The sequence below is a fragment of the Pleurodeles waltl genome, chromosome 12, assembly GCF_031143425.1.
Source record: "Pleurodeles waltl isolate 20211129_DDA chromosome 12, aPleWal1.hap1.20221129, whole genome shotgun sequence".
NCBI lineage: Eukaryota > Metazoa > Chordata > Amphibia > Caudata > Salamandridae > Pleurodeles > Pleurodeles waltl.
The window spans coordinates 328899398-328927254 of NC_090451.1; the positions used below are offsets into that span (position 1 = coordinate 328899398).

Sequence of the window (27857 nt, forward strand, 5' to 3'; positions counted from 1 at the left end):
TGAGGGGTAACCGGCCTTGGCGAATTAATGGGTGAGGATTCCCAAGAGGATCCTGAAGCAAATCCAGTTCATGAGAAAGTCAGATTGGAAAATTCCTAAAAAGTTCCAGAAGAACTGGAAACCATACTTGCAGCCTCCAACACGTGTGATGAGGACTATCATAGCTTCTTGGTGCCTCAACTGAGTGGATAGCCTCATGATCATCGCGAATGAAGGGAAGGCATATCCCCACTTCCCCGACCAGTTCTACAAGAAGGCATCTGTCGCTGTCAGCTGAACATCAAGCCTCAAGCTGAAGTACTGATCGACCTGGTGATCCAGATGCAACACAAAAAGATCCACATTGAAAGGGTTCCACTGGTTGTCGATCAATCGTAATATCTGAGTACCCAACTGGCAGAGGCTCATGCCGGACAATTCTCTTGAATACTGATCTGTTACCTCGTTGGAAACCCCCAGGAGAAACTCTGCAGTGACTGAGATGCTGTTGGTAAGGCAAAATGTACAAAATTGCTTGGCTAGGTCCACCAGCACTTTGGATTCAGGGCCTCTTACATGGTTGATGTACCAGATCACCGATATATAGTCCATCTTCAGGAGGACACAGCAGTTCGCCTGTTCCTTGGTCCAGCACTGGACTGCAAAGGAACCGGCCATTAACTCCAGGCAATTGATATGGAGTTGCTGCTCTTTCACAGACCATTTTCCTCCTGTAAACGAGTCCCCACTTCGAGCTCCCCATCCCGATTTGCTTGCTTCGGATTCAAGCACCAAGTCTGGATCGGATTCAAAGAGGTCTCTGCTGCTCCACACATCCATGTTGGTTAGCCATCAATGCATCTCCTCTGACTTCCTCCGTCAGCAGAACCTGCTCCACATACTGTAGTCCCCTGTGTAAATGGAACACCTTGAGCCTTTGAAATGCTCTGTAATGGAGTGGACCTAGGAAGTTACCTTTGATGGAGGACGATAGCAGACCTACCACCCGAGTCACCTTCCGTAGAGATGTCCATGAACGGGACAGAGTTCACTTTAATTCACGCTGGATTTTTCCATCTTTCGGGAGGGAAGGCTGAGGGTTTTTTCAGTGGAATTTATGACATACCCCAAAATGGTCTGCTTAGACGGGGTCATGTTGGATTTCTTGTGGTTTATTACAAAGCCAAGACTCTCCAACAGAAGAACTGTAGTCTGCAGTTGGTTCTTCAACCGGAAGGGACACTGGCTCATGAGGAGAAGATCGTCCAAATAAATTATCAGTCTGAAACCCTGCGCTCGGAGACGCTCTACGGCTGGTTTCAGCACTTTGTTGAAACACCGAGGGGGGGACGAGAGCCAGAACGCCACGGTTCGAAAATCAAAAACTTGACCACACCAGAGGAATTGCAGAAACCTGCAGTGGGGCGTGAAAATAGGAACTGTAAGGTATGCATCTTTGAGATCCAGGTGCACCATCCAGTCCTCCGGCTGCAACAGATCTCGCAACAGATGGATGCCCTCTATCTTTAAGTGGCGGTAAACCAACCACCCATTGAATTCCCGGAGATGGATCACCGGGCGCTGACCCCTATTGCCTTTCTACACCAGAAAGATATTGTTTAGGAAGCCCCCTCGGTGGAGAGAAGCTGGTCGCAAAAGAGCCCTAAGGTAGGCCCTAGGTAGCCCCATGGACAGGGTGCAGTGCATGTTAAAAGTGGGACACGTACTGATGTGTTTTACATGACCTACAGTGAAATGCTGCCAAATTCGTTTTTCACTGTTGCAAGGCCTAACTTTCTCATAGGTTAACATGGGGGCTGCCTTTTAATATTCTTAAAGTGCAGTTTCCCTTTGAGAGGAGATGAAAATTTGGAGTTTGGGGTCTTTAAACTCACAATTTAAAAATACATCTGTTAGTGAAGTTGGTTTTTAGATTGTTAGTTTAAAAATGCCACTTTTAGAAAGTGGGTATTTTCTTGCTCAAACCATTCTCTGCCTCTGCTTGCTTGTGTATTTCACATCTGGGTCAGACTGACAGTTGGGCTGTTGTGAATTCCCTCTAGACAGTGACACAAAGGGAGCTGGGGTGTAGTCTGCATATCCTGATGGGCCATCTGGGCCAGAGTGGAGGGAGGAGTAGTCACTTACACCTGAAAGGGCTGTGCCTGCCCTCACACAAAGCAGTCTCCGACCCGCTGGGGTGTGTCTGGAGCCAGGCCTGGGCAAGGCAGGATCTTGTGAAATACAGAGACTTTCCTTTGAAGTATGGGATATAAGTAGTGGACCCAAAACCCCAGACTTGCCGCTGGATGCTGTCACGAGCCGATGCCTGCACAGTGACCGGAGGGCACCGCACATCGCATCGTCCCGCTTCGCACCGAAGCCCTGGTGCCATCCACACCAGCGCTCCTGACTTCATCAGCCTGGAGTTTGATCTGCCACGTGTATGACTTCAAGGGCCCAACAATCTCCGCACCGACCTCTGGAACCGACACCACCATGCCAGCAACGCCGCTCTCCGGACCTCATCGCGAGGATCACGTCGACCTGCATTTCCAAGGTCCTGTTTGCGGGTCTTCCTAACACCATAGCTGGCTCGCAACGCAGCAGCCAACCTGAACTGTTGGATTTGTTGTCCACGATGCCGTGATAGCCCCAGATGGAGCTACTGGCCTCAAGGAACTGTCTTTTTGAGTAATTCTTGCAAAATTCATATCTTATTGATTGTATGTTGGATTTTTATTGTATTTGGTCTTATTTTATATAGATAAGTATTGGCTATTTTTCTAAAACTGGTGTGGTGTCCTTTGGTAGTGTTTTCAGCGTATTACTGTGTGTTATGTGCAAATGCTTTACACATTGCTTCTGTGATAAGCCTGACTGCTCGTGCCAAGCTACCAAGGGGGTGAGCAGGGATTATCTGAGCTGGGTATTTCCCTTATCCTGACTACAGTGAGGGTCCCTACTTGGACAGGGTGCAACCAGACTGCCAACTAGAGACATCATTTCTAACAATGCCCCTTATATGGAATGTGCCCCTTCAGTATCTCCCATAGGCAACTTTCACACCAACAACAGTGCTAAAAGAAGCATCACTGCTTCCAATATCTTCACTGAATAGAACTAGTATATACTTCCAGATCATCTACGGTGCTAAGATGAGGGAGGCCAAGCCAAACAATAGGTACCACCGAAGGTTTGCCCATATACCACACCAAATGTTGTAGAGATTCTCCTGACAAGTATTCATAGTTTTCAACAGGCCACCTGGGGCTGGGAATTACAGGATCTGCTGCGTGGACAGCATGTTTCAAGATGGAGCCCTGATGCTTTTGCCTCAACGGTGCAATCTGACCTCCCGATGAGGTAGTTTTTAACTTATCAGTGACTAGCTATGGAGTTGGAGTCACTCTAGGGCAGTGGTTCCCAACCGATGGTCCGGGACCCCTGGGGGTCTGCAAAGCCTTCTCAGGGGGTCCGCGACTGCTTAGAAAATTAAAAAATATTAACAAATATTGACAAATTAGGTCCCCAGCTCAATGCAATGACTCCGGCGGGGGTCCCTGGATTCCAATAATGATTCAGTGGGGGGTCCCTGGGTTCCACTAATGTTAAAGTGGGGGTCCACAGAAATCAAAAGTTGGGAACCACTGCTCAAGGGCATTATTGCCACTAAGCCACCCACTGCTCCAAACATTATTCAAAATCAGGTCTGGTCGTAGACCTATTTCCTGATTGGTACTCCAGTGAGCTTATTTTACCTTGGAACAGCTCAGTAAAGTCTACGTAACTGCCATTTCTGACTGTCCATGCTTCCAAACTCCAAACACCAACATAAAAAACGAGTTCTGGAATGCAGTTTGCATTATCCTCTTGCCTGCCATTGACTGCTGAGAGTTGAACAGCTTAGAATGATACATAGTGTGGCTTTACAAGCATCCTACATCCGATGGAGCGAAAGGTAGAAACTTAGACTTGGCATTTCTTATAGCCAGGTGCACAATCACAATGAGATGGAAAGGCTCATCCCTGTTTGGAATAGTCCATTGGCACGCCATGATGGTTTGATGGGCTGACATGTAATCTACACCTGAGAGGTGGGTAGAGGCAAGAGGAATCCGTAAATATTCCATTGCTTCCACTTGGAAGAGATGATTTTCTCTTTGAAAGACTGCCTCAAAGATGACACCAGAGCAGTGTTTCCCAAACTTTTTAAAACCACAAATGACTTTTTAAAATGACAAACTTTCCAAACCCACCTAGCTTTAATAGACATGAGGCAGGCGATTTTTTAATCAAACTAAAGCACAGTGTGGCAGCACGTGGTTATTTTGTGTATTTTCCACTGAAATGGTCACTACATTTGCAAAGACATTCAGTTTTGCTGATGAAACCATGCCGCCAACAAATGATAAAGTGTGGAAATAGGGTTTGTGCATTGCCAAGTAAAGTGTCTTGATTTGCTTTGATCTAATTTAAATGTTTGCTTCCATCACAATGCAGAATATAAAATTTCCTAGCTTTAGTTTCAATTTCAATTCCATTAGGGACGCGGAGGTCACGATTATGCCTTTCTTTCTTTGCTTTATTTTGACAGCAGCCATATAAAACATTACAATCCTCATGACTACTTGAGATAAAGAACTTCATAATCCATCCGATCAGGGACCGCATATCTGTTTTTAAGCCATTGTTCCTGTTGATTCTGCCTCTTTCTATGTGCGACAGTCTGTCGAATATGTACCCTTCAGTCCTGTTTCTTTGAATCATTTCATGTAAACAAGAAAATGGTGTTAAGAATACTTCTCAGTGTACTTTGACTAATATGTTTACATAATGGTTAAACAATTGTGTAGCTACATTCTGTTACAAGAAAATGTATATATCACACTATAAAGACATGCAATTATAAAGGTATTACTTACATGCATTACATTCATTTGTTTTGGAATCTGAGAAGAAACAGTCAGTCAGTCCTCAACCTGGGCGGGATAATCCTTACTTCATCTCTTTAAAAGAATTGAAACTTTCAATTATGAAAGGTAGAACATTTTATATTATGGGTCAGGACCGGAGGCGAGGATTATGCTAGTTCAAAGCTTATCCACCACAAGAGATGCCACACTATGGAGTGGCTTAAAATAGAAACGCTTCACCATAGAGTCCACGGACCACTTCGCTGTTTTCATGACATCATCCAAACACACCCCTACGGAGAAAGCCTTAGAGGTCATTGCTCCTCTGGTAGAATGAGTGCCGAACCTCTTAGTATCTATATCTGCTTCCTGCATGACCCATCTAACCCACCTTGCAATGGTAGGGGAAGAGACAGCTTGATGCGGTTTTCTGAGAGCTACGAGGAGTTGTCGTTCTCCCAGGGGATGGTGATCTTCAGTCATCGATTCATAGGCCTTAAAGCATCATACAACACAAGGTTTGGAGGACTCCTGAACAGCTGGTTATGATACTACTCGAGGATTGGTCTTTGTCCTTCTTGAAATATGGAAAGTGACGTCTTCTGGAATGAACATCTGACCGGTGATGTCTAAAACTTTGATGTCTGACACTAATCTACAAGAAATTAGACATAGGAAGGAGGCTAACTTGGCTGACAATTGTTTTCTAGAAAGTTTTTATTTTGGGGCCAAGAAATGAACAAATTCAGTATGACATTAACATCCCATAAGACGGAGTATCTCGGCTGAGGAGGAAGAAAAAGGAAGATGCCTTTAAGAGGTTTTTGGACCAGAGGATGCTCTCCCACCGGAGAAGCCCTCAATCAGAGTATGTATAAACAATCTTGCTGAAAAGAAGGTGTTTATGGCTCTCTAGGCCAGACAGTCTGTTGTCAAGGAGGCTGCAAAGTTTAGGATATTGACAACTCCCATCCCCATGGGATCCCAGTGTCTTTGACAACACAAGCCATCCATCTGTACCAAGCCGATCAATATCTCTTCATTGTACTACCTGCCCACGCCTTGGAAAGTAGGTCCGCAGCTTGGAGCAAAAGTCCTAGGACATGCCATAAGCAGCAGCAAACCCTCCAGAACCAGATGGTGAGGAGTCCCCGGGGGTGTCTCAGGAGAGAGTCAGGAACAGGGGTAAGGCAGACTGGGGAATAGCAAAAAAGTTCTGTCAGAACCAGAAACCACTCCTGAGACCTCCAAAGAGGGGTCACTACCACCACAGTCGCCCATTGCCTCCTGACGTGTGGAGAGTCGCAAGATTATAAAGAATGGCGGGAAGGCATATCCCTTCTCCGTCTCCCAATTTTGATGCAAGGCGTCCGTCGCTAATGCCAGAGGATCTGGCCTCAAACTAAAAAAATTGGCCACCTGGTGGTCCAGGTGGGATGCGAACAGGTCCACCAAGTAGAGACCCCACCTAGATTCCAATGCCTGGAAAACAGAAGGGTCCAGTTTCCACAGGCTGAGGCCCAGGACGCACCATGAATGCCAGTCCACCACTTGATTGCTCTCGACCAGCAGGTCTTCCACTGTGACTGAGATTTGATTCTCGAGGCAGTATGCCCAGAAGCTCTGACTCAGATCTGATAAGGGTTTGGATTTTGGACCCAGATGATTGATATACTTGACTGCTGCCACAGTGTCCATCTTGAGGAGGGCGCAGCATTGGATTTTTTTCTTTCATCCAGCATCTGACCACGAGCGAGTCGGCCATCATTTCTAGGCAATTGATGTGTAGAGCACTTTCTTGTTCTGACCATTTGCCTCCAGTGGAGAACTCTCCACAGCTTGCCCCCCAACAGATGCAGCCGGCATCAGATTCTACTGCTAAATCCGTCTGGGATCTGAAAATGGCACGTCTGTTTCACACTTACATGTGGGATAGCCACCAGCGGAGTCCCACCGCTGCATCACCCATTAGTGGAACTTCCTGGGAATAAGTCAGACCCCTGCGGAGGAGAGACATCTTGAGTTGCTAAAGAGTCATGTAGTGTATAGGGGTGGGAAGGATGGCTTGGACAGAGGAAGTGAGGAGTCAACCACCTTAGCAATTTGTCTCAAGGATGTAACAAGTTTGGCTTGAGTGCATGTCAATTTGTGTCTGATCTTTCGAGATGGAAGGTTGAAAGTGGATTGCACTGAGTCCATGACGAAACAAAGAAACACCTCGGCCTGCGTCACAATGCCAAATTCTTCTCATTGATGAGGACCGCCAGCGACTGGAGGAGGGAGACTGTAAGTTGAAGGAGGCTAACAAATCCTCCTGGCTTTGATTTATGAGTGAGATATTGTTCAAGTACACTATCAAACGAACGCCTCTGGCCTGAAGGTGGTCAACCACAGGTATGAGGACAGTAGTGAAGCATCACAGGGCCAAGGGCAGTCAGAAAAGTACCATTGTAGATTTGTATTTGTTCTCTTGCCACTGAAACTGTAGGAAGGGCTTGTGATGCAAAAATATGAGATCTTTAGGTATGGATCCTAGAGGTCGAGTCGTGCTAACCAGTCCTTGGGGAGAAGATGATTCCCACCGCTGCATCACCCATTAGTGGAACTTTCTGGGAATAAGTCAGACCCCTGGGGAGGAGAGACATCTTGAGTTGCTAAAGAGTCATGTAGTGTATAGGGGTGGGAAGGATGGCTTGGACAGAGGAAGTGAGGAGTCAACCACCTTAGCAATTTGTCTCAAGGATGTAACAAGTTTGGCTTGAGTGCATGTCAATTTGTGTCTGATCTTGGCTATCTTTCGAGATGGAAGGTTGAAAGTGGATTGCACTGAGTCCATGACGAAACAAAGAAACACCTCGGCCTGCGTCACAATGCCAAATTCTTCTCATTGATGAGGACCGCCAGCGACTGGAGGAGGGAGACTGTAAGTTGAAGGAGGCTAACAAATCCTCCTGGCTTTGATTTATGAGTTAGATATTGTTCAAGTACACTATCAAACGAACGCCTCTGGCCTGAAGGTGGTCAACCACAGGTATGAGGACAGTAGTGAAGCATCACAGGGCCAAGGGCAGTCAGAAAAGTACCATTGTAGATTTGTATTTGTTCTCTTGCCACTGAAACTGTAGGAAGGGCTTGTGATGCAAAAATATGAGATCTTTAGGTATGCATCCTAGAGGTCGAGTCGTGCTAACCAGTCCTTGGGGAGAAGATGATTTCTGAAGAGATTAATTCCATTCAGTCTGAAGTGGTGGAACATCACCCACTCATTGAACTGTTTGAGACTGATGACATGCCTCTTCCGCAGTCGCGTTTGTACACCACAAACTAATTGCTGATAAAGCTGTACAGGTGAGGATGTGTCTGGACAAACACTCTTTTGGCAAGATCATCTTGAACCTCTGAGTTGACTAAGGGGGCTTCCTTGTTGGATAAACACAAAGGTGGAGGGGGTCTGGATTTCCCTCGGGAGCCATAAAACTCTATCTGAAATCCCTGGACAGTCTGTACTGTAGAACCCACACATCTAACATCAAGGATCTCCAATTGTGCATGAACTGCGCCAGTCTGCCTCTTAGTTTTACGTGAAAAAAAAAAAGATCACACTCAACGTGAGTGGCGTCCTGATCATTTCCTCCTCTTGGTCTCTCCACAGAAGCCTCTATGACTAAGGTACCTGTGGGTTGGATAGAACCCACCAAACTTGGATAGGTCCTGTCACTGTTCACGTTTAGAGGCTTAGCCCCGGAACGAGGCCTGACGTTTTCCAAGGACAGTCGTGCGCCGCTTCCATGACTGGCCCAGATGAAAACCCAGGGGTTGAAAATCTTTTTGATGGGCTGGGCCTTGCCCAGAGAGTTGAAAGTGGCGACAAATTTACTTAATTCTTCAATTAAAGGGTCGCCAAAAAGACCTCGCTGTGCTCTAGGACCGGCCTCTGAGGTGGCCAGATCTACCAGTTTCGAGTCAATTTTTATTATAAGGGACCTTCTCCGCTCAGCTAACAGGGCGTAGTTGGTAAAGGAAAACTAAGGCCCTCTGTGCCCAACCTGACTGGATGTCTGGGAAGATAAGGGATCCGGAGGCCTTGGTGTCCCGCATTATATTTAAGATTTTTGTAAGGGGACCTGCAATGTCAAGACGTTTATCTTGACAAGACTGCGATGGGCGATCTATGCCCTTCCTGAGGTCTCGGATATATTAGGTAAGAAAAGTTGCCATGCGGGGATTTATTTCCAGGGTAAAGGCCACTTCATCCGTTAAGGATGGACGGTGACATTCCAACCTGAGGCGGTTGTGGACCTCTTTGTCCAGAGGTTTTCTTAACTTTTCCACCACATAAGTGGCAATTTTTTCTTGGTAGGGTCCAATCTGATGACCGGGGAGGCAGAAGATCCTCTGGGTCAAGCATATCAGAAGGTTTTGTCATCGGCAGACAACTTCAGAGTGGACACAGATGCCATGGCCTGTCTGGTTCTACATCTCTATCTGACGGAGGGGAGTCATTGTCATCTGAAGCTTCGGAGGCGGGAGATGTCACTGAGCTTAGGGTGGCTTTTAGGGGCAGTGAAGGGTGGGAGGTACCCAGAAGTTTGGGAAGGGTATTCTGACTGAGGAAGGTGAGTTTTAGGAAATCTATGCTGTCCAAATCAACACCTGTGTCACAGGTGTGCCTTTTTGCTGAGGTCTGGGGCATCTCTGGTTGGCTCCTAGGGCCAACGGCAGATGACCCTTTGAGTTCTTCCCTCTGATCAAGGGGTCAAAGGCACTACGCTGATAGATTGAATAGCTTCTGTTCCAGTGGTGCCAGCCTCAGAGACCACCCGTTGGATAGAAGCATCCATGATGTCACAAAATTCAATCTCAATGGGGGAGGTAGAGAATAGGAGTCATGAGAGTCCTGCATCGTAGGGCCAGTATGCACTGGGTGAGCCAATAAAATGTTGGGGCCCTGAAGAACAAGTTAATTACCTTTGGTAACAAATTATCTAGTACAGACATATTCTAGTTGCAGATTCCTTACCTTAGACATAATCTAGTTCCAGATTCCTTCCAATAAGAATAAGAGGGAGGATCCAACCTGGGGGGACAAGGTCCCCGCCAAAGTCAGAACCGGCGCTGAGCAATGCCGGGCTAGCTCCGGGTTGGAGTCCATAATATTTATGGGATCAACACCGACTGTGGGCGCGGGCAGCGCCTGGAGCATCCACATCTGTGTTGTCGGGAAAGGTCGCAGTGGCACGACCAACACCAATGCAGATCCGGAAATAGATCCCTAGGTGCCCTCCAGAGCTGCTTGGGGTAGCTCTTCTTCCGATCTGCACTTAGGCTGGCGCGGAAATAAAATAAATTATGTCAGTGCGCTGGAGTGGTACCTATATATGACCCGCAATGCCATATCTGCCAAACACAACACCAACAACAGACACGGAGTCGTTTGTCATCACCTGACGGCACGCAGTGGTACTGCTTCAGAAAAACCTCCAGATCCAGACTGACGCCTGAGAGAAATTCTAAGGTGAGGAATCTGCAACTAGAAGTCTTATCAGATAGGCACAGTAATGTTTGCTAGGACACCCACGCCCTTGTGTACACTGGGCTAATATTATTACTGGTAAGTATTGGGACCTAAGCGCGGTGTCCTATGGCTCTCTCGAGGGACCGGCATGTAATCATGCTGCACCTCCTGTGTGTATTAGCAGTTTAAAGACTTTCATCAGGCTCAATTACAGACCTCATCACTGGGGCGTCAATACATGCTCTTAGCAATGGCAGAAATGGCCTGAGGCCGAATACAGACCCCTAAAAAGGGCCATACCACTCCAGGCCTAGCTTCCAAGATGGCGTTGGCTGGTCACGCTGTTCCGATCGCTATCTCTAACGTGAATCAGACAGCGCAAGCAGGTCAAAAGATAGAGCATCCTAGGAGGCGTGCGGGCACCCCTAGTGGTCGGAACACCGTGTCGCACATCCCCGATATGTCTCAGACAAGCGTCTGCCCTCAGGGAGGCCTCCAACCGCATAGAAGCGGGAAGCACTTCCACAGCAGTTGTAAATAGGCAGCAAAACAAAAACACTTGAATATCTAAGCAATCAGCAATACTTGCAACATCAAATACAGAATATAAATAAGTGGTCACAGGCCTTTCACTTCACTGTCAGCTACGACGAGCAGTGAAGAAAGAGGCAGAATCAACAGGAACAATGGACTATAAAGGGTTATGTGGTCCCTGATTGGATGAATTATGAAGTTTTCTCTCCCAGGTGTTCATGGGATTTGTGGTTTTGATAATGATTGTTATGGCTGCTGTCAAAATAAAATGAAGAAAGAAAGGCATAATACTCGCCGCCGGTCCTGACACAGAATTACAAATAAGTGCTTTACCTTTGTTTTTTTAACTGCTGAGTAGCCACAGTTCATTTACAGGCATTTATATTTTGTTGTGTGTTACACAGAATGACATCCTACAGCCTTTCCATTCACATTCTGTACCCCAGCAAGATTGTCACACAATTCCCTTTACTTTTCTTTCTCTGTCTGCAAAGTGAGAGGCGTCTGTAACCACCAATCCAATGTTAAAAAAAAGAAGCCGCTATTTGTCAGAAGTCATAGCCGGACACGTGACCTCTGTCTTTGAAGCATGGCAAATGTGACCAGATAAGTACAGAATTGAAATCCATCTTCATTAATTGCTTAGACTTTCAGGATCCACTAAAATCGTCTCCCGGTCCACAGTTTAGGAAAGACTGCACTAAACCATCTTAGACAGAACCGGCTGTGGTAACATATCACTGATGAAAGTAATATTACAATGTGGAAAATATTTGGAAATCCTAGCTCTAGGAGGGTTCCCCTGAAAGGTGGCTAATGAACCAACACGTATTACACATTTAATTACAACATGGGATTTGCCATCAACATCACCGCTTATATGTGATCAGAGACTTGCTGTTTTTCTTTTTGAATGTTTTGTTTTCTTTAGTGTTATGTCATGGCATAAAATGCTCCATTCATCCAAAGTGCGGAGTTAGTACTGCTTATTGTCGACAAATTGATGATACTGATTTGAATGTTCTCTTTGTCACTGTCTCATCATAGTTTCCTACAGAGACAATGCCTCAACGATTAAGCCATGATGCCATGATGTGCTCTAGGTATATGGAGGTAAAAAATGAAAAACTAATAACATTTGCTTAAAAGAAAAACCTCATACACCAAACCCCACAATTCACCGTCCTAGTTTGATGGCTCCCCAGACCTCTGATATAGTCACCCCAAGAAATGAAGGTACAATACAACAGGTGACATTTGGAGAACAAATTCAACAAAGGTTACTGAAGAACAGAGTTTGGGTTGCTGTAGATCACAAATACGTCCCACTGAGTAAATAAACACGTCTGGTATAAGAAGCAGTGTTTAGAAGTAAAGCTTAGCAGCAAAATGACAGAATAAAAAAAAATGCTATATTTTAATCATTACACCCACCAAGTAAAAGTCCTCAAAATGCCATTAACTCTATTATGCACACAAGTAACATTTAATATTACAGATATACATTTAAAAAAAAAGCTTAGAGTTACCTTCATCAATGTACCAAGGACTTTTTGACTTGGGTTGGGAATCGCTCGATGTTCCATTCAATGTGTAAAAATATTCAGATCTGCTTCTCCTTCCAAGTTCAGGGGTTGTTGCTGTGTATACAAATTAAGTTAGTTCAGAATTAAATATTATAAGCATTCAATTAAGTAGGAATTTACACACTGGTGGGCATGTCGTATCCTGCAAGGAGCATGCAAATTTTTCAAATGTACTTAAAATAAATTGACAACTGTGTTTTGCCAGCAGCTATTGTGTTCTTTTCGCCTTAGCCGGTCCAAGACAGAAATAAATTTATTTCCTGTCCCGCTTGCTGTTCTGCTTGTAATCAGGCATTCTGTATAACTTCGATTACCCAACCTCCTAATGTGTTTTATGGTCTTGTTTTGACACACAACAAACGAAACGCATCAATTTCTCCCCTTAACAATCTATTGAACTTGTATTACAAACTTAGGTTTACCCTGTCTTAATTGCTGATGCTTTCTTTACATTCATTGTAACTAGCTCACCTCACCCTTTCCAATTTTGTTATTCTCTTGCTTTAGTTTTCTATATCCTACTCGCATAAACCACTCACACTACCCAATTATGTTAATTCCCATTTCTTAATTCCAGTTTCTTTCTCACGGAGTAGTTTTGGAATAAAACGTTTCGAAATATTTAATTTCCAAACTGAAAGCAAAACATAAAGCTGTACAGAAATCATATAAAGTTAAAACGCAACACAATGAAATTAGGTTAAAAAAAATAGGTACATCTCCTCATGCAAAAATATTCTACATACCTAATACAACATTGTAACAATAATCTTTAACTTTACACTGTCTTGATAAAAGCACTGCTAGTCTGATAGTTATGATGTGATGTTGTGCTTGTGAGGGTGTGATATATTTAAGTTAAAATTAGCTGAATTTTTTGTTAGATGCATTTTTATGTGCTGCAGTAAGCTGAGATGTATACATGCTGGTAGCGACCATAAAGAATATAAAACATAATAAACAACCACGCCAAGCTAAAACAAGCAAGCAGTGGAAAAGCCAACAGGTCTGTCTCGCCTTTGGGACCTCTTGACTTTGTCAATGCCTTTCAGTTATACTGTACATCTTTGGTAAGATGCCGTGCTGTGCAGGATGGCATGACAAAAGCTAAATATAAAAGGCTTGATGACACGGCTGCATCACTTTGCAGGAGTGTGCATGCTGTACAGTGCATGCACACCTACAAAAAGATGAGGGCGAGCCCAACACTGAGGGAAGTGGAAGAGAAGCACCTGGGCAAGAGAAATCAACACAGAGCGTGGTGGAGGACAGCAAAAAAGAAGTACGTGAGAGAGACAACTGGAAATCACATGCACTATCATGGGCTGCGTATTCAAAAAGAAATAAGTAGCACCTTAAAAGTAAGCAGTGGAAGGACACACCTAATGAGGTTATGAGCCATGTGGGGGAACAACAAAAGCAGCAGGAAAGTCCACACAAGCTTAACAAGCATTTGCAATGCAATGGGTCTCGCATTTGCTCGAGTTAGAGCTATTAGCGTTGTAAACTCCTAACCAGTGCCACATAAACTGGAAATGAAAAGTAAAACAGTTTCAAATAAGTGGACCAACGGTGGCCATTAGCGTGAAGGAGACACAGAAAAGGAAACAGAATGCTCGCAGTCAAACGTATCGGCAAAAGTGCAATTATCCATGTAACCGGAAAAGGTGCAATTATCTATAAAAGTGTAATTATCTATATAACATGGTCGACGTCATGCAAATCGCTCCATTACTGCCCAGCGAGATTGTGCTGCCTATGAAATAAATGGAAAAAGTAGTCCAGAAAAACAAACAGAAAACATGGAGCCTCGAATGTTTTCAGTGGTTGGCCGGTGTGCTCGAGGAGGGCTAAACACCGGAAAAGGCATGAGGTCCTTTCACTAATCAAGTCAAGCATATTTTAAAAGGCAAGCCCACGAACCAACCAATCCGATGGGCATGGTTACAAGCCCATAGAGAGATAACAACAGGTACAGAGCGCTTTGCATGCTCGACCCTAATAAATTAAAAGCAGCAAACAAGAGCAACAATAAAGCCAACCAATGGTACTTAATGGGTGGGGCAAAAACCACTGTAAGCTGACAACAGGGCTTTTCACAACCAGACTGATTATGCTGTCTGGAAGGTGAGACAGAAAAAGAATGAAATTAAAAGGGAATAAGCTAGTAATGACCTTCAGTAACACTTTTTCGGTAGAAACTCTAACTGCAGATTCCTCATCTTACACTATTCCCAAGGCATCAGAATGGATCTGGAAAATCTTGAGCAGTATCTTTGTGTGCAGGTAGGTGACATTGGCAGCCCAGTGTCGACATCATCCATGTCGGAAGTGACATGCCCAGGGCCTATATATGCGCAGGAATCTGCAGTTTTTCTCTACCAGAAAAAAGCATTATCAAAGGTAAGTATCTTTTATTCTGATAGAGACTTCTAACCTCAGATTCCTCACCTTCAAATAAACACCAAAGCGAGGAAGTGGGTATGGTCTTTTTAACAGACCTGACTGCCCAGGCAGTAGGATTTCATGAATGTGTGGAGTGTGTAGCAACCTGAGAGATGTGCACGACAAGTACTCTATGTGCTAACGCAGTAGTAGTGGCCTTCGCTCTGGAGGAATGAGCCCACAAGCCCTCAAGGGGCTTTTCTTAACTAGTACATAAAAGAGCAGAGTACAATCCACTAAGAGATGGTCCATTTCTGCACTACCTTGCCTTTTTCGCTCCAGCGAACCCAATGAAGAACTCATCATCCACCCAGTGTTCTTTGGTGCGATCAATGTAAAAGGAGAGGGCTCTTTTTGGGTCCAAAGGGTGGAGTCTCTCCTCTTTTATGAAAGGATAAGGTGGAGCGAAACATATCAGCAGTATTATGTTTTGGCCAACATGGGAAAGGGTCCCCACCTTTGACGGAAAGGGGGCACAAGTCTGCAGAACCTGCCTGTGTGGGCTTACAGGATGGGGGAGTGTTAAAAGGAAGAGCTTGAAGTTCACTCACTCTCCTGCTAATGTAAATGTCACTAAGAACACTGACTTAAGTCTTAAAGGATAGTTGTGCGTGGGTTTCGAATGGAGACCACATAAGTTACGTTAAGACCAAATTAAGGTCCCACTGGGGCATAATGAAAGGGGCAGGAGGCAACAGATGCTGTAAGTCCTTAAGAAAACACAACTGTTGACTTAAACGAGGGCTGATCTGGCAAAAAAGCCGAAACGGCAGAAAGGTAACCTTTAACAGTGCCCTGGGAAAGGCTCTGCCTGGCTAAAGATAACACAAACAACATCGCCTTCAACAGGGAGGCAGAAAGTGGGTCAACTTGATGTGAGGAGCACCAAGCCACAAATCTGTCCCAATGGCAAGTGTGGAAAATGTCACTTACCCAGTGTACATCTGTTCGTGACATGAGACGCTGCAGATTCACATGCTGTGCACATCCCGCCATCTAGTGTTGGGCTCGGAGTGTTACAAGTTGTTGTTCTTCGAAGAAGTCTTTTTCGAGTCACGAGATCGAGGGACTCCTCCCCTTTCGGCTCCATTGCGCATGGGCGTCGACTCCATCTTAGATTGTTTTCCCCGCAGAAGGTGAGGTAGGAGTTGTGTATATAGTAATAGTGCCCATGCAATGGAGTAAATATGTATGTACATAATGTGTTTAAAAGTAATATATTTACAAATTTACAAATGTACAAGTCTAATTTTTTCTCAACTTAAAACGGCTACAGGCTCCGGGGAGGTGGGAGGGCGCATGTGAATCTGCAGCGTCTCATGCCACGAACAGATGTACACTGGGTAAGTGACATTTTCCGTTCGATGGCATGTGTAGCTGCAGATACACATGCTGTGCATAGACTAGTAAGCAGTTATCTCCCCAAAAGCGGTGGTTCAGCCTGTAGGAGTTGAAGTTGTTTGAAATAAAGCCCGTAATACTGCTTGTCCTACTGTGGCTTGCTGTGTTGTTAACACATCCACGCAGTAATGCTTGGTAAATGTATGAGGCGTAGACCATGTGGCTGCCTTACATATTTCAGTCACTGGTATGTTTCCTAGAAAGGCCATGGTAGCACCTTTCTTTCTAGTTGAGTGTGCCTTTGGTGTAATAGGCAGTTCTCTTTTTGCTTTTATATAACAGGTTTGAATACATTTAACTATCCATCTGGCAATGCCTTGTTTGGATATTGGATTCCCTGTATGAGGTTTTTGGAATGCAACAAACAATTGTTTTGTTTTGCGAATTTGTTTCGTTCTATCTATGTAGTACATTAGTGCCCTTTTAATGTCTAATGTATGTAATGCTCTGTCAGCTACCGAATCTGGTTCTGGAAAGTATACCTGGAGTTCCACTGTTTGATTTAAGTGGTACGGTGATATGACCTTAGGTAAGAATTTAGGATTTGTTTGTAGAACTACTTTATGTTTATGTAACTGAATAAAGGGTTCTTGTATAGTAAATGCTTGTATTTCACTTTCTCTTCTGAGAGATGTGATAGCTATCAGAAAAGCTACTTTCCATGTTAAGTACTGTATCTCACATGAGTGCATGGGTTCAAAAGGTGGACCCATAAGTCGTGTTAAGACAATGTTGAGATTCCACGAAGGAACTGGTGGTGTTCTTGGTGGGATAATTCTTTTCAGACCCTCCATAAATGCTTTTATGACTGGGACCCTGAATAATGAAGTTGAGTGCGTAATTTGCAGATAAGCTGAAATTGCGGTGAGATGTATTTTAATGGATGAAAAAGCGAACTTTGACTTTTGTAAGTGCAGTAGGTAGCTGACGATGTCTTTAGCAGATGCGTGTAATGGTTGAATTTGATTATTATGGCAGTAATAAACAAATCTTTTCCACTTATTTGCATAGCAGTGTCTTGTGGTTGGTTTCCTAGCTTGTTTGATGACCTCCATACATTCCTGTGTAAGGTCTAGGTGCCCGAATTCTAAGACTTCAGGGGCCAAATTGCTAGATTCAGCGATGCTGGATTTGGGTGTCTGATCTGTTGTTTGTGTTAACAGATCTGGTCTGTTTGGTAGCTTAATATGGGGCACTACTGAGAGGTCTAGTTGTGTTGTGTACCAAGGTTGTCTTGCCCAAGTTGGTGCTATTAGTATGAGTTTGAGTTTGTTTTGACTCAATTTGTTTACTAGATATGGAAGGAGTGGGAGAGGGGGAAAAGCGTATGCAAATATCCCTGACCAACTCATCCATAACGCATTGCCCTGAGAGTGAGCCTGTGGGTACCTGGATGCGAAGTTTTGGCATTTTGCGTTTTCGTTTGTTGCAAATAGGTCTATTTGCGGTGTTCCCCACCTTTGGAAGTAAGTTTTTAGTATTTGGGGATGAATTTCCCATTCGTGGATCTGTTGGTGATCCCGAGAGAGATTGTCTGCTAACTGGTTTTGAATTCCAGGTATGAACTGCGCTATTAGGCGAATGTGGTTGTGAATCGCCCAATGCCATATTTTCTGTGCCAGGAGACACAACTGTGGCGAGTGTGTTCCTCCCTGTTTGTTCAGATAATACATCGTTGTCATGTTGTCTGTTTTGACAAGAATGTGTTTGTGGGTTATTATAGGTTGAAATGCTTTCAGCGCTAGAAATACTGCTAGTAGTTCTAAGTGATTTATGTGAAACTGTCTCTGCTGAGTGTCCCATTGTTCTTGGATGCTGTGTTGGTTGAGGTGTGCTCCCCACCCTATCATGGAGGCATCCGTTGTTATTACGTATTGAGGCACAGGGTCTTGAAAAGGCCGCCCTTTGTTTAAATTAATAGTGTTCCACCATTGAAGCGAGGTGTATGTTTGGCGGTCTATCAACACTAGATCTTGAAGTTGACCCTGTGCCTGTGACTATTGTGATGCTAGGCACTGTTGTAAGGGCTGCATGTGCAATCTTGCGTTTGGGACAATGGCTATGCATGAGGACATCATGCCTAGTAGTTTCATCACTAATTTTACCTGTAACTTTTGGTTTGGGTGCATGGCTTATATTACGTTTTGAAATGCCTGTACCCTTTGTGGACTTGGAGTGGCAATCCCTTCTGTTGTGTTGATTGTTGCTCCTAAGTATTGTTGTATTTGACACGGCTGTAGGTGTGATTTGTTGTAGTTGAGTGAGAAACCTAGCTTGTGAAGGGTTTCTATGACATACTTCGTGTGTTTTGCGTATTGGTCTTGATTAACCAATCGTCTAGGTACGGGAACACATGTATTTGCTGCCTTCTGATATGAGCTGCTACTACTGCCAGGCATTTTGTAAAAACTCTTGGCGCTGTTGTTATCCCGAATGGCAACACTTTGAACTGGTAATGTACTCCTTGGATTACAAACCTTAAGTACTTTCTGTGGGAAGGATGTATGGGTATATGGAAATACGCATCCTTGAGGTCTAGTGTTGTCATGTAGTCTTGTTGTTTGAGCAATGGGATCACGTCTTGCAGTGTCACCATGTGAAAGTGATCTGATTTGATGTATATGTTTAATGTTCTGAGATCTAGTATAGGTCTTAGAGTTTTATCTTTTTTGGGTATGCGAAAGTACAGGGAGTAAACGCCTGTTCCCTTCTGATGAACTGGTACTAGCTCTATTGCATCTTTTTGCAACAACGCTTGGACCTCTAGTTGTAAGAGATCCATGTGTTGTTTGGACATGTTGTGTGTTTTCGGTGGGACATTTGGAGGGAATTGAAGAAACTCTATGCAATAACCATGATGGATAATGTCTAGGACCCACGTGTCTGTTGTTATTTGTTCCCAGTTGTTGTAGAAATTGGTTAGTCTCCCCCCCACTGGTGTCATGTGTTGGGGATTTGTGACGTTGAAGTCACTGTTTATTTTGTGGAGTTTTGGGGCTCTGGAACTTCCCTCTACTCTTTGGGAACTGTCCTCCTCTGTATTGTCCCAGAAAACTTCCCCGCTGATATTGGCCTTGATAAGTGGGTCTTGTTTGTGAGGGTGAGGGCTCTGTGCTCTGTCCCCGAAACCCCCCTCTAAACTGTGATTTCCGAAATGTGCCTCTGCTCTGTGGGGAGTAGAGTGCGCCCATGGCTTTGGCCGTATCTGTGTCTTTTTTAAGTTTTTCTATGGCAGTGTCCACCTCCGGCCCAAACAACTGCTGTCCGTTAAATGGCATATTCAGGACCGCTTGTTGTATTTCAGGCTTGAATCCGGAGGTTCTTAGCCATACGTGCCTCCGTATGGTCACTGCTGTATTTACAGTCCTAGCAGCTGTGTCGGCTACATCCATTGCTGAGCGTATCTGATTGTTCAAGATACTCTGGCCTTCCTCCACCACTTGTTGTGCTCATTTTTGGAACTCTTTGGGCAGATGTTCAATGAAATGTTGCATTTCGTCCCAATGAGCCCTATCATATCTCGCCAGCAATGCCTGTGAGTTGGCAATGCGCCATTGGTTGGCTGCCTGTGCCGCAACCCTTTTCCCCGCTGCGTCAAACTTGCGACTTTCTTTGTCTGGAGGTGGGGCGTCTCCTGAGGTGTGTGAGTTCGCCCTTTTACGAGCTGCCCCTACTACCACTGAGTCTGGTGTTAATTGCTGCGTGATGTACACAGGGTCTGTTGGTGGCGCTTTGTACTTCTTCTCCACCCTTGGAGTTATGGCCCTTCCCTTCACAGGTTCCTGAAACACTTGTTTGGAGTGTTTGAGCATTCCCGGTAACATAGAGAGACTCTGGTACTGGCTATGTGTGGACGACAGTGTATTAAAGAGAAAGTCATCCTCTATAGGTTCTGCGTGCAGGGTGACGTTATGAAACGCTGCTGCTCTTGCCACCACCTGTGTGTACGCAGTGCTGTCCTCAGGTGGTGACGGTCTCATTGGATAACAGTCGGGACTGTTATCTGATACAGGCGCATCATAAAGATCCCAAGCGTCGGGATCATCCTGACTCATCCCTGTGTGAGTTGGGGACTGCATCATTGGTGGTGTGGCTACTGGTGATAGTTGTGGTGAGCGTTGTGGAGATGGTGGCGGAGTCACTTGTCTTGCCACCTTTGCCTGAGGCTGCTTGTCTTTCTCTTGGAAGGCAAGTTTTCTTTTCATTCTTATTGGAGGGAAAGTACTGATCTTCCCTGTGTCCTTTTGAATGTGGAGCCTTCTTTGAGTGTAATCTGGCTCCCCTGCATCCAGTTCTTGTCCGAATTTGTGTCCTTGCATTTGTGAGGACAGGCCCTGTTCCTCTGTGTAGGAACTCGATTTCGGTTCCGAGGCCGGATGTTTCGGTATGGAAACTTTTTCGGCAGTCTTTTTCGGCTCCGAAGACACTTTTTTAATTTTCGGCGTACTGATCTCTCGATGCCGACTCATTTCAGTGCCGCCTTCTCGGTGTCGAGATTGCTCCGACCTGGGGTCTCTGGGTCGAGTCTGCTCTGTGCCGGTATCTCGACCGGAGTCGGATGACTTCGACACATGCATGCCCTTTTTTGGTGCCGATGCTCGGTCACCTATTTTTCGGGTTAAGCCATGACCTGCTGGCGGTGGCGTCCCCTGGGCTTCAACGGTTTTTCCGTGAGTTTTGTGTTGTGATGTCTTACTCACGGTTTTCGGCGTCTGTTCGGGATCGACCTCGTCCGAGTCCGAATCCGCGATGGAGAAGGTTTCTTCCTCTTCCTCCAAGTGTTGTTGTCCTGTCGGCGCCGACGCCATTTGTAGTCTTCTTGCTCTTCGGTCTCTTAAAGTCTTCCTCGACCGAAACGCTCGACAGGCCTCACAGGTATCCTCTTTGTGTTCTGGAGACAAACACAAATTACAGACCAGATGCTGATCTGTATAAGGATACTTGTTGTGACATTCGGGGCAGAAGCGGAATGGGGTCTGTTCCATTAGCTTTGAAGACGCACGTCGTCGGGCCGACCAGGCCCCGCCGGGGAATCGAAAAAATCCCGAAGGGCCACCGGAGCTCTTCAAAATTCGGTGTCGATCTGTTGTAACTAACCCGATACCGAACGCAAACAATACCGTCGAATTTTCCGAAATTTTCACTAACTTTCCGAACCGAAACACGGAGCGAAAAGGAACACGTCCGAACCCGATGGCGGAAAGAAAACAATCTAAGATGGAGTCGACGCCCATGCGCAATGGAGCCTAAAGGGGAGGAGTCCCTCGATCTCGTGACTCGAAAAAGACTTCTTCGAAGAAAAACAACTTGTAACACTCCGAGCCCAACACTAGATGGCGGGATGTGCACAGCATGTGTATCTGCAGCTACACATGCCATTGAACATATGGTTTCTGTAAAGGAACACCTGACTGCCAAGATGACATTACAGACTTTGGGAGGGAGATCGAACACTTGTAGCTGCTGCCGCTAAATCTCCTAGCATGAAGATGCAGAGTACACAGGTTCTGGTGCAAGATCCTTATTCTGATCTTCTTGAGAACTCGAGGTACAAAAGGCAGTGGCGGAAAGACATACAGGAGTCCTGAGTTCCATTCTAAATGGAATGACTTTCCGAGCGAGAACTGCTTTGGAAACTCTAATGTGCAGAAGTACTGACATTGCATGTTCTTGGTTGTGGTGAACAGATTGAGCCATGGTTCTCCCTATTCTCGGAAGAGTCCTTGTGCTATCTCTGGGTACAGGTGCCATTCATGATCCGCCCTGGCATTCAAATATACAGCCACGTATTGTACAATCACGAAAATGTCCTGACATTCTAGATATGTCCACAGGCACAGGGTCTATGACCTTCCCCACCCCTCCCTGCTTGTTGCAGTACCACATGGGGGTGGTGTTTTCATTAAACATCTGTACTAACCTTTCTTTGATGGATGGTTGGAAGGCTTTTGAAGCCAAATGGATGGACTTCAGCTCCAGACAGTTAAGAAGCCATGCCTCTGCTGGAGACCAGAGTGCTCTGATCCCCACCTCTCGCAGATGGCCACTGCATCCCAGAAGGGATGCATCGGTCACCTCCATCAACTCTGGGTGTGGAAGGGAGAGGGGTCAGCTGTTGGCCAAGTCGCAGTTCATCAACCACCACTCCAGGTCTTTTGCAGTCTCCTCTGGAATCCGGACCAAGTTGGCGAGATTTCTCTGGTCCAGTGTCCATTGGAACTTTAGATCCCACTGCAGAGCCCACATGTGCCTCCTGGCATACTTCACTCCCAGGATGCCATCATACCCACCAGCCTCAGAGTCAGTCTAACTAAGATTGAGGACTGAGGCTGAAACGTCAGATACATAGCCCGAAAGTCCTTGACTCTCCGTTCCAGAACAGCACTGTGTCGAGAATGGCTCAGATGAAGGGGAGTGACAGTGTACCTTAATGAATGGAGGAGTTTCGCCATAGTCTGGAGGTGAGTGGGAGATGACTGCCTGTTGTAAGCCCACCTTCAGTAGCCATTCGTTGAAATAGGGGAAGACTGGAACCCCTGAACTTTGAAGATGTGCTGCGAGCACCACCATACCCTTTTGTGATTACCCAAGAGGCACTGTTGAGGCCAAAAGGGAGTACAGTGAACTAGAAATGCTTTTGGCCCACCGTGTACAGTAGTTAACGTCTATGGGCCTGCAGGATGAAAATGTGGAAATACATGTCTCATATATCCAACGCTACAATTCAGTCCACGGAATTCAGGGCAGAGAAGGCCTGGATAAGGGTGAGCATTTTGAATTTCTCCTTTCATAGGAAGATGTTGAGAGAGCAAAAATCTAAGAGAGAGCAGAAGCTTTTGTCTTTTTTCAGCAGCAGAAAGTATCAGGAATAGCAACCGCAACCTACTTCTGATGCTGCTACCTTCTGGATGGCTCCTTTGGCAAAAAAGAGCCTGCAATTCCCGACGCAGCAAGAAGGGGTGGTCCTCTGTCCGCTGATCGTGGCTGGGTTTCTAGACGTGGCAGAGTGTAACAACCCTGTTGGACAATTGGAGGCACTCACTTCTCTGATGTCATTGTTTGCCATTGGGGCAGGTGGTGGCTGATCCTGCTGCCAAACAGGGAGACTGTGCTGGGTTGAGGGCATGCTAAAGGGGCTTGGAGGCTGCAGCAGCCAGATGGGTGGGGGATAGGACAGTGCACTAGTTGGCATCCCGCATTCTCCGTGGGAATCGCATAGACGGCCATGGAAGGGTTGGGAAGCCTGACGGCCTTGGGGTACGGAAAGAGCTGGGAGTCCCTACCACAGCCACAGAATGAGCAAAAGGAGGAATGCAGTTGTGCGAAACCAGGGAGGTTCCCAACGACCTCGCAGTGATCCAAATTTTCTTGATGGGCTCGAACACTGATTCGATCCTGTTGCCAAACGGGGAAAGCCATCAAAGATTATGTTTACTAGTGCCAGCTGGATGGCCCATAGAACTAGGCATGGCAGCAGAGTTCCACTGTGGGCACGATGGCCCTACCCAGCAAATCGCTGGTGTACAATTCACACTGGAAGGTGAACTTTGCTGCATCTGGGCCATCAAGTATGGCCTGGTTCGGTATGGCCCAGGCCTCCCCCAAAACCATGGCCAGTACTTGTGCAACTAAGTCCCACAAGGAGTGGGAGTACCAGCCCAAGAGGTATGCAGTGTTCACAGACTGCAATCGCAGGCTGGTAGAAGAGAAAATGATTTTACTGAAGGTGTCCAGCCTCTTGGATTCCCTGTCCAGAAGAGTAATAGGGAACGTGCTAGGGATGACTTTGGTGGCTGAAGCATGCACCACCAGGCTCTTGAGGGTTCTGGGTGAGGAAAGCTGGACCTCTAGGTGCAAAGAGGTGGTGACAAGCAATGAATCTGTTCACCGGAATACCCGTTCAGAGCTTGGCCTAGGAAGATATGCATGAGGACTTCATTAAAAGGGGAGGATAAGTTCCGCAGAGGATAGCCCCGGTTGCAGCACCTCCATCAAGAAGTTGCTCTTGACTGTGACAGAGGGAAGCTGCAGGTCAAAGACCTCGGCCGCCCTCCACACCACCATGAGTGATCACCATGGTCAAGAATATGCCGTCCCGTAGCAGGTCCCGGAGGCAAGACCAAGTCAGAAGCTGGAGACGCTTCCAGACAAATTTCAAGACTTGCATCTAGAATGTCACTACACATGAAGACAATGATGCACACTACAAGAAGATGCATGCTTCAATTAGTCAATGTATACATAAGCAAGTGACCCCTTAAAAATCAGGAAAAATCTGATTTCTGTTATGATTAGTTGATTCAAATTAACCGATTTGTACCTCTGCAGCTGCAGATAACAGTCTGCTGGAATAAGACTGCAACCAAACACCTGAGGTGAGCAACACCGTTCATAAGGATCCAATAGCTAAAACAACACAGGAAAAGAATCCTAAATTCAGTATTCGGGTGTCCAGGCAGAAAAGGAAGGACATTGCCTGAAATGAACACTGAAGTCAGGAATGCTAGTGCTGTAGCTGTCCTCTGCAAAGCGGTTCATCTTCTCTTTAGCAGTATTATAAAGCTCCTCTCAACAAAAGTATTCAAACCAGAAGAATGTGGCTAGAAACTTTTTGGGGGAAAGAGAAACAGCAGACACCTTACTTGAACACCGCCTCAGATCCAACTGAGAGATCTTGGAACAAACAGAAGGGAACCTTGCTAAAACCTGAAGTTGGAAAGGACTAGAATGTAATCCAAGTCAACAACAGTATGTACATGAGAATAAATAACTATGTCCAAAACACGTAGAACCACTGAGAGTATATTAAGAATTTTCACAAGTATACAGAAGCATGTACACTACATGTAAGACCCGTAAGAGTAAAAAGGTAAGTGCCATATAGGCATGCAAGAGGATTGTTAAGAGAGATGATCAATGAAGGACTCCATAGATGATAAAGGTACACAGAGTTAGAAAGAATCCCGGCTCAACTTGATGTGTGTGGTTTTCCAGCAAACATATGGACCACTTGAGGGCAAAGCACCCTTTTCCAATCGGAGTTGCCACATAAAATTAAATATGCCTTGCTCACAAATTTTTACTTTTTACGCGATAGAGGAGAAAATAACTAGCAACGTCACGTTTGGTGGTGGGATGTGAGATCAGACTATACTTGATAGGTGGGAGATGTTAAAGGTTACATGTGGTGGGATGCTAGTTTAAAGATCACTTTCTTGCACCATGCTATTTATTTTAAAGGACACAGCGTTATTTAGAGTTTGACAGATTGGATACTCTGTAAGAAGGGTGAGAAATGCCCTGTCCGCTATATTACAAGTGCATTATAGTCTACGGCACATGGGATATCAATTACGCTTTGAGTATTCCATCCCCTAAGCCTTAAACAAGTCCCTCAGTAAAAATTAAAGCGTTTATGGGCTTCATCTCTACAAAATTACCCCGAAAACCACTAAGAGAGCAGCTTCTCAAACTGCAGTTAACAAAATTGGCAAAACATTTGACATTTGCATTTGGGAGCTGTTTTCAGTTGAAAAATACTTCCTAGTGCATTTCAGTGCAGGAGGAACGATGCATCTAAATAGCCAATAGAAAGAACCAAATCAACATGAAAAGGTGTTTTGTAACTGCAGAGCCACAAGTGACGACAAAGGTCTTAAAGAGCAAGGCAGGCATAGAGACACACACAGTCGTAAGAGGCTTAAACCAGCCTAAGATAGAATACAACATTTTCGGCATGAATGGTGGAAGCACCTTTACACGTCAAATACAACAATGGTGGGTGAAAAACTTAAGGACTTCGAAAAAAGGTAAGCTTTGTGCTTTTATATCTGCAGAAACGAAGGCTACTTCCATTTAGCCGGCTGAATAAGATCTACGTTTTCTCCAACCTCTAGTTTGTGGTTTTTATCAAAGACTAAATTAAAAGGAGCCTGCATATATGGGCTTCTCTACTTGCACGGCACCAATCATCATTGCAGAACAAAGCAGCTCGCTCTAGCGTGCAACTCAGCACGCATACACCTATACAACTTCACTGGCTGCCTGCAGATGTCAAAAGGAATTCCACTTTCTGCGCCTGGCATCACGGAGCCATCTGAAGAAAGAGCATGAATGCAGCAGAGGCACGGTTGCTAGGTAAAGACGACAAAGAACCACGAAGTCAAGCATGCCGATCACTCTTGTTTTGTCCAAGCACAAGGTCTGTGAAGCTAGAAGTGCGCTAGCCTGACAGGAAGCAATATTATGATGCACTTTACCCTAGGAAATTACATTTTGAAGTATAACCTAGGCACAGGATGAAACTAAAGAAACAACTGTTTAGGCGAGCAGCTTTGTAGAAGCCAAATGGAAACCAGGGCGTGGTTTACAAATAATAGCATACCAATTACCATAAGGAACTGAATATTGACTTGCTTTGTTTTTTTCCACTATGAAGAAGCAGCTGCAGCCATGACATTCAGGAAAGATGTGGATGTTCTCAAAGTAATTTGTGGAGTTAAAGGTTAGTTCTAAATATAGTGGAGCACTCACAAAAGCACTGTGGGCAGCTTTCATTGCCAGGTAACTAGCGGCAACTTGATAACTGAATCAAAAAATAACCTTTTGCCGCTTTTCATTTGCGCGCCGTGGTTTGTGCCCCACACTTCAGGCAGCTGATCAGTAGCCGCTTACCGGGGAAAACTGCAGACATCAGCATGTGTCTCGCATTCTGCTTCGCGTCTGCCCATGCAGAAGAATTATAGGTGGCAGACAAGCTGCGACTGACTAGACCTCAACCAGGCTGGATCAACTTGCTGATATCAGTACCTGGCATCAGTACCTCATCATATGACATCGAAATCTAGTGTACAAGCACCGTGGAGAAAAGACACAGTAAATGTGAAGAGAGAATACCAGGGTATTAATGGAGGGTTTGAGGGTATTTCGCCTGCTGGGAGCAGCCAGACCCAAATCAAACACCCTGTGGGCACAACCCACTGTCTTTTAACTAACAAAAAACCTCATCTTTCACGTGGAATGTAATAATAGGGGTAAGCAAGTTACAATGGGACAGCAGAGCACCAGCCATGAGCAGGAACGGGCTCCTAAGACGCTGTGGGTAGCCAGAGAGCGACAGAGAATGGGAACATGAAAGCACTTTATATTACAATGGTGACTGTAGGGAGATATGTGGGGGTATTGAGGAGGATAGTACATGTCACTGGGAGACCTTGACAAAACTAATCCACACAAAGGAGAATTGATGCTGCTGGAGAGATTACAGTGGCCTCGGGTTTCAACAGTCTTGTCCCCTAAAAATAAAGATACATGGGGCAAATAAAGCACCCACATTAGCTCTTACAAGGAAGAAAATGCACTCCATGCTCAAGTAATACAACTCAAGAGGATGCACATAGCTGAACTATGTGTGCTCGTTACTGAAGGGGAAAATACATGAGGTGATAAAAATGGGCACCCTTTATAACAACCGGACAATCG

At 45.3% G+C, this 27857-nt stretch overlaps 1 protein-coding gene across 5 annotated transcripts in view; it reads right to left on the reverse strand.

Moving 5' to 3' along the window:
• The window catches only part of CYLD (CYLD lysine 63 deubiquitinase), a 381887-nt gene that overhangs the window by 195440 nt on the left and 158590 nt on the right, over positions 1–27857 (reverse strand). For all 5 annotated transcript variants that reach the window (XM_069216436.1, XM_069216434.1, XM_069216435.1 and 2 more), the window contains exon 6: positions 12474–12584. In XM_069216436.1, coding sequence (XP_069072537.1) covers positions 12474–12584 — 111 coding nt within the window. The remainder of the gene's footprint in view (positions 1–12473; positions 12585–27857) is intronic.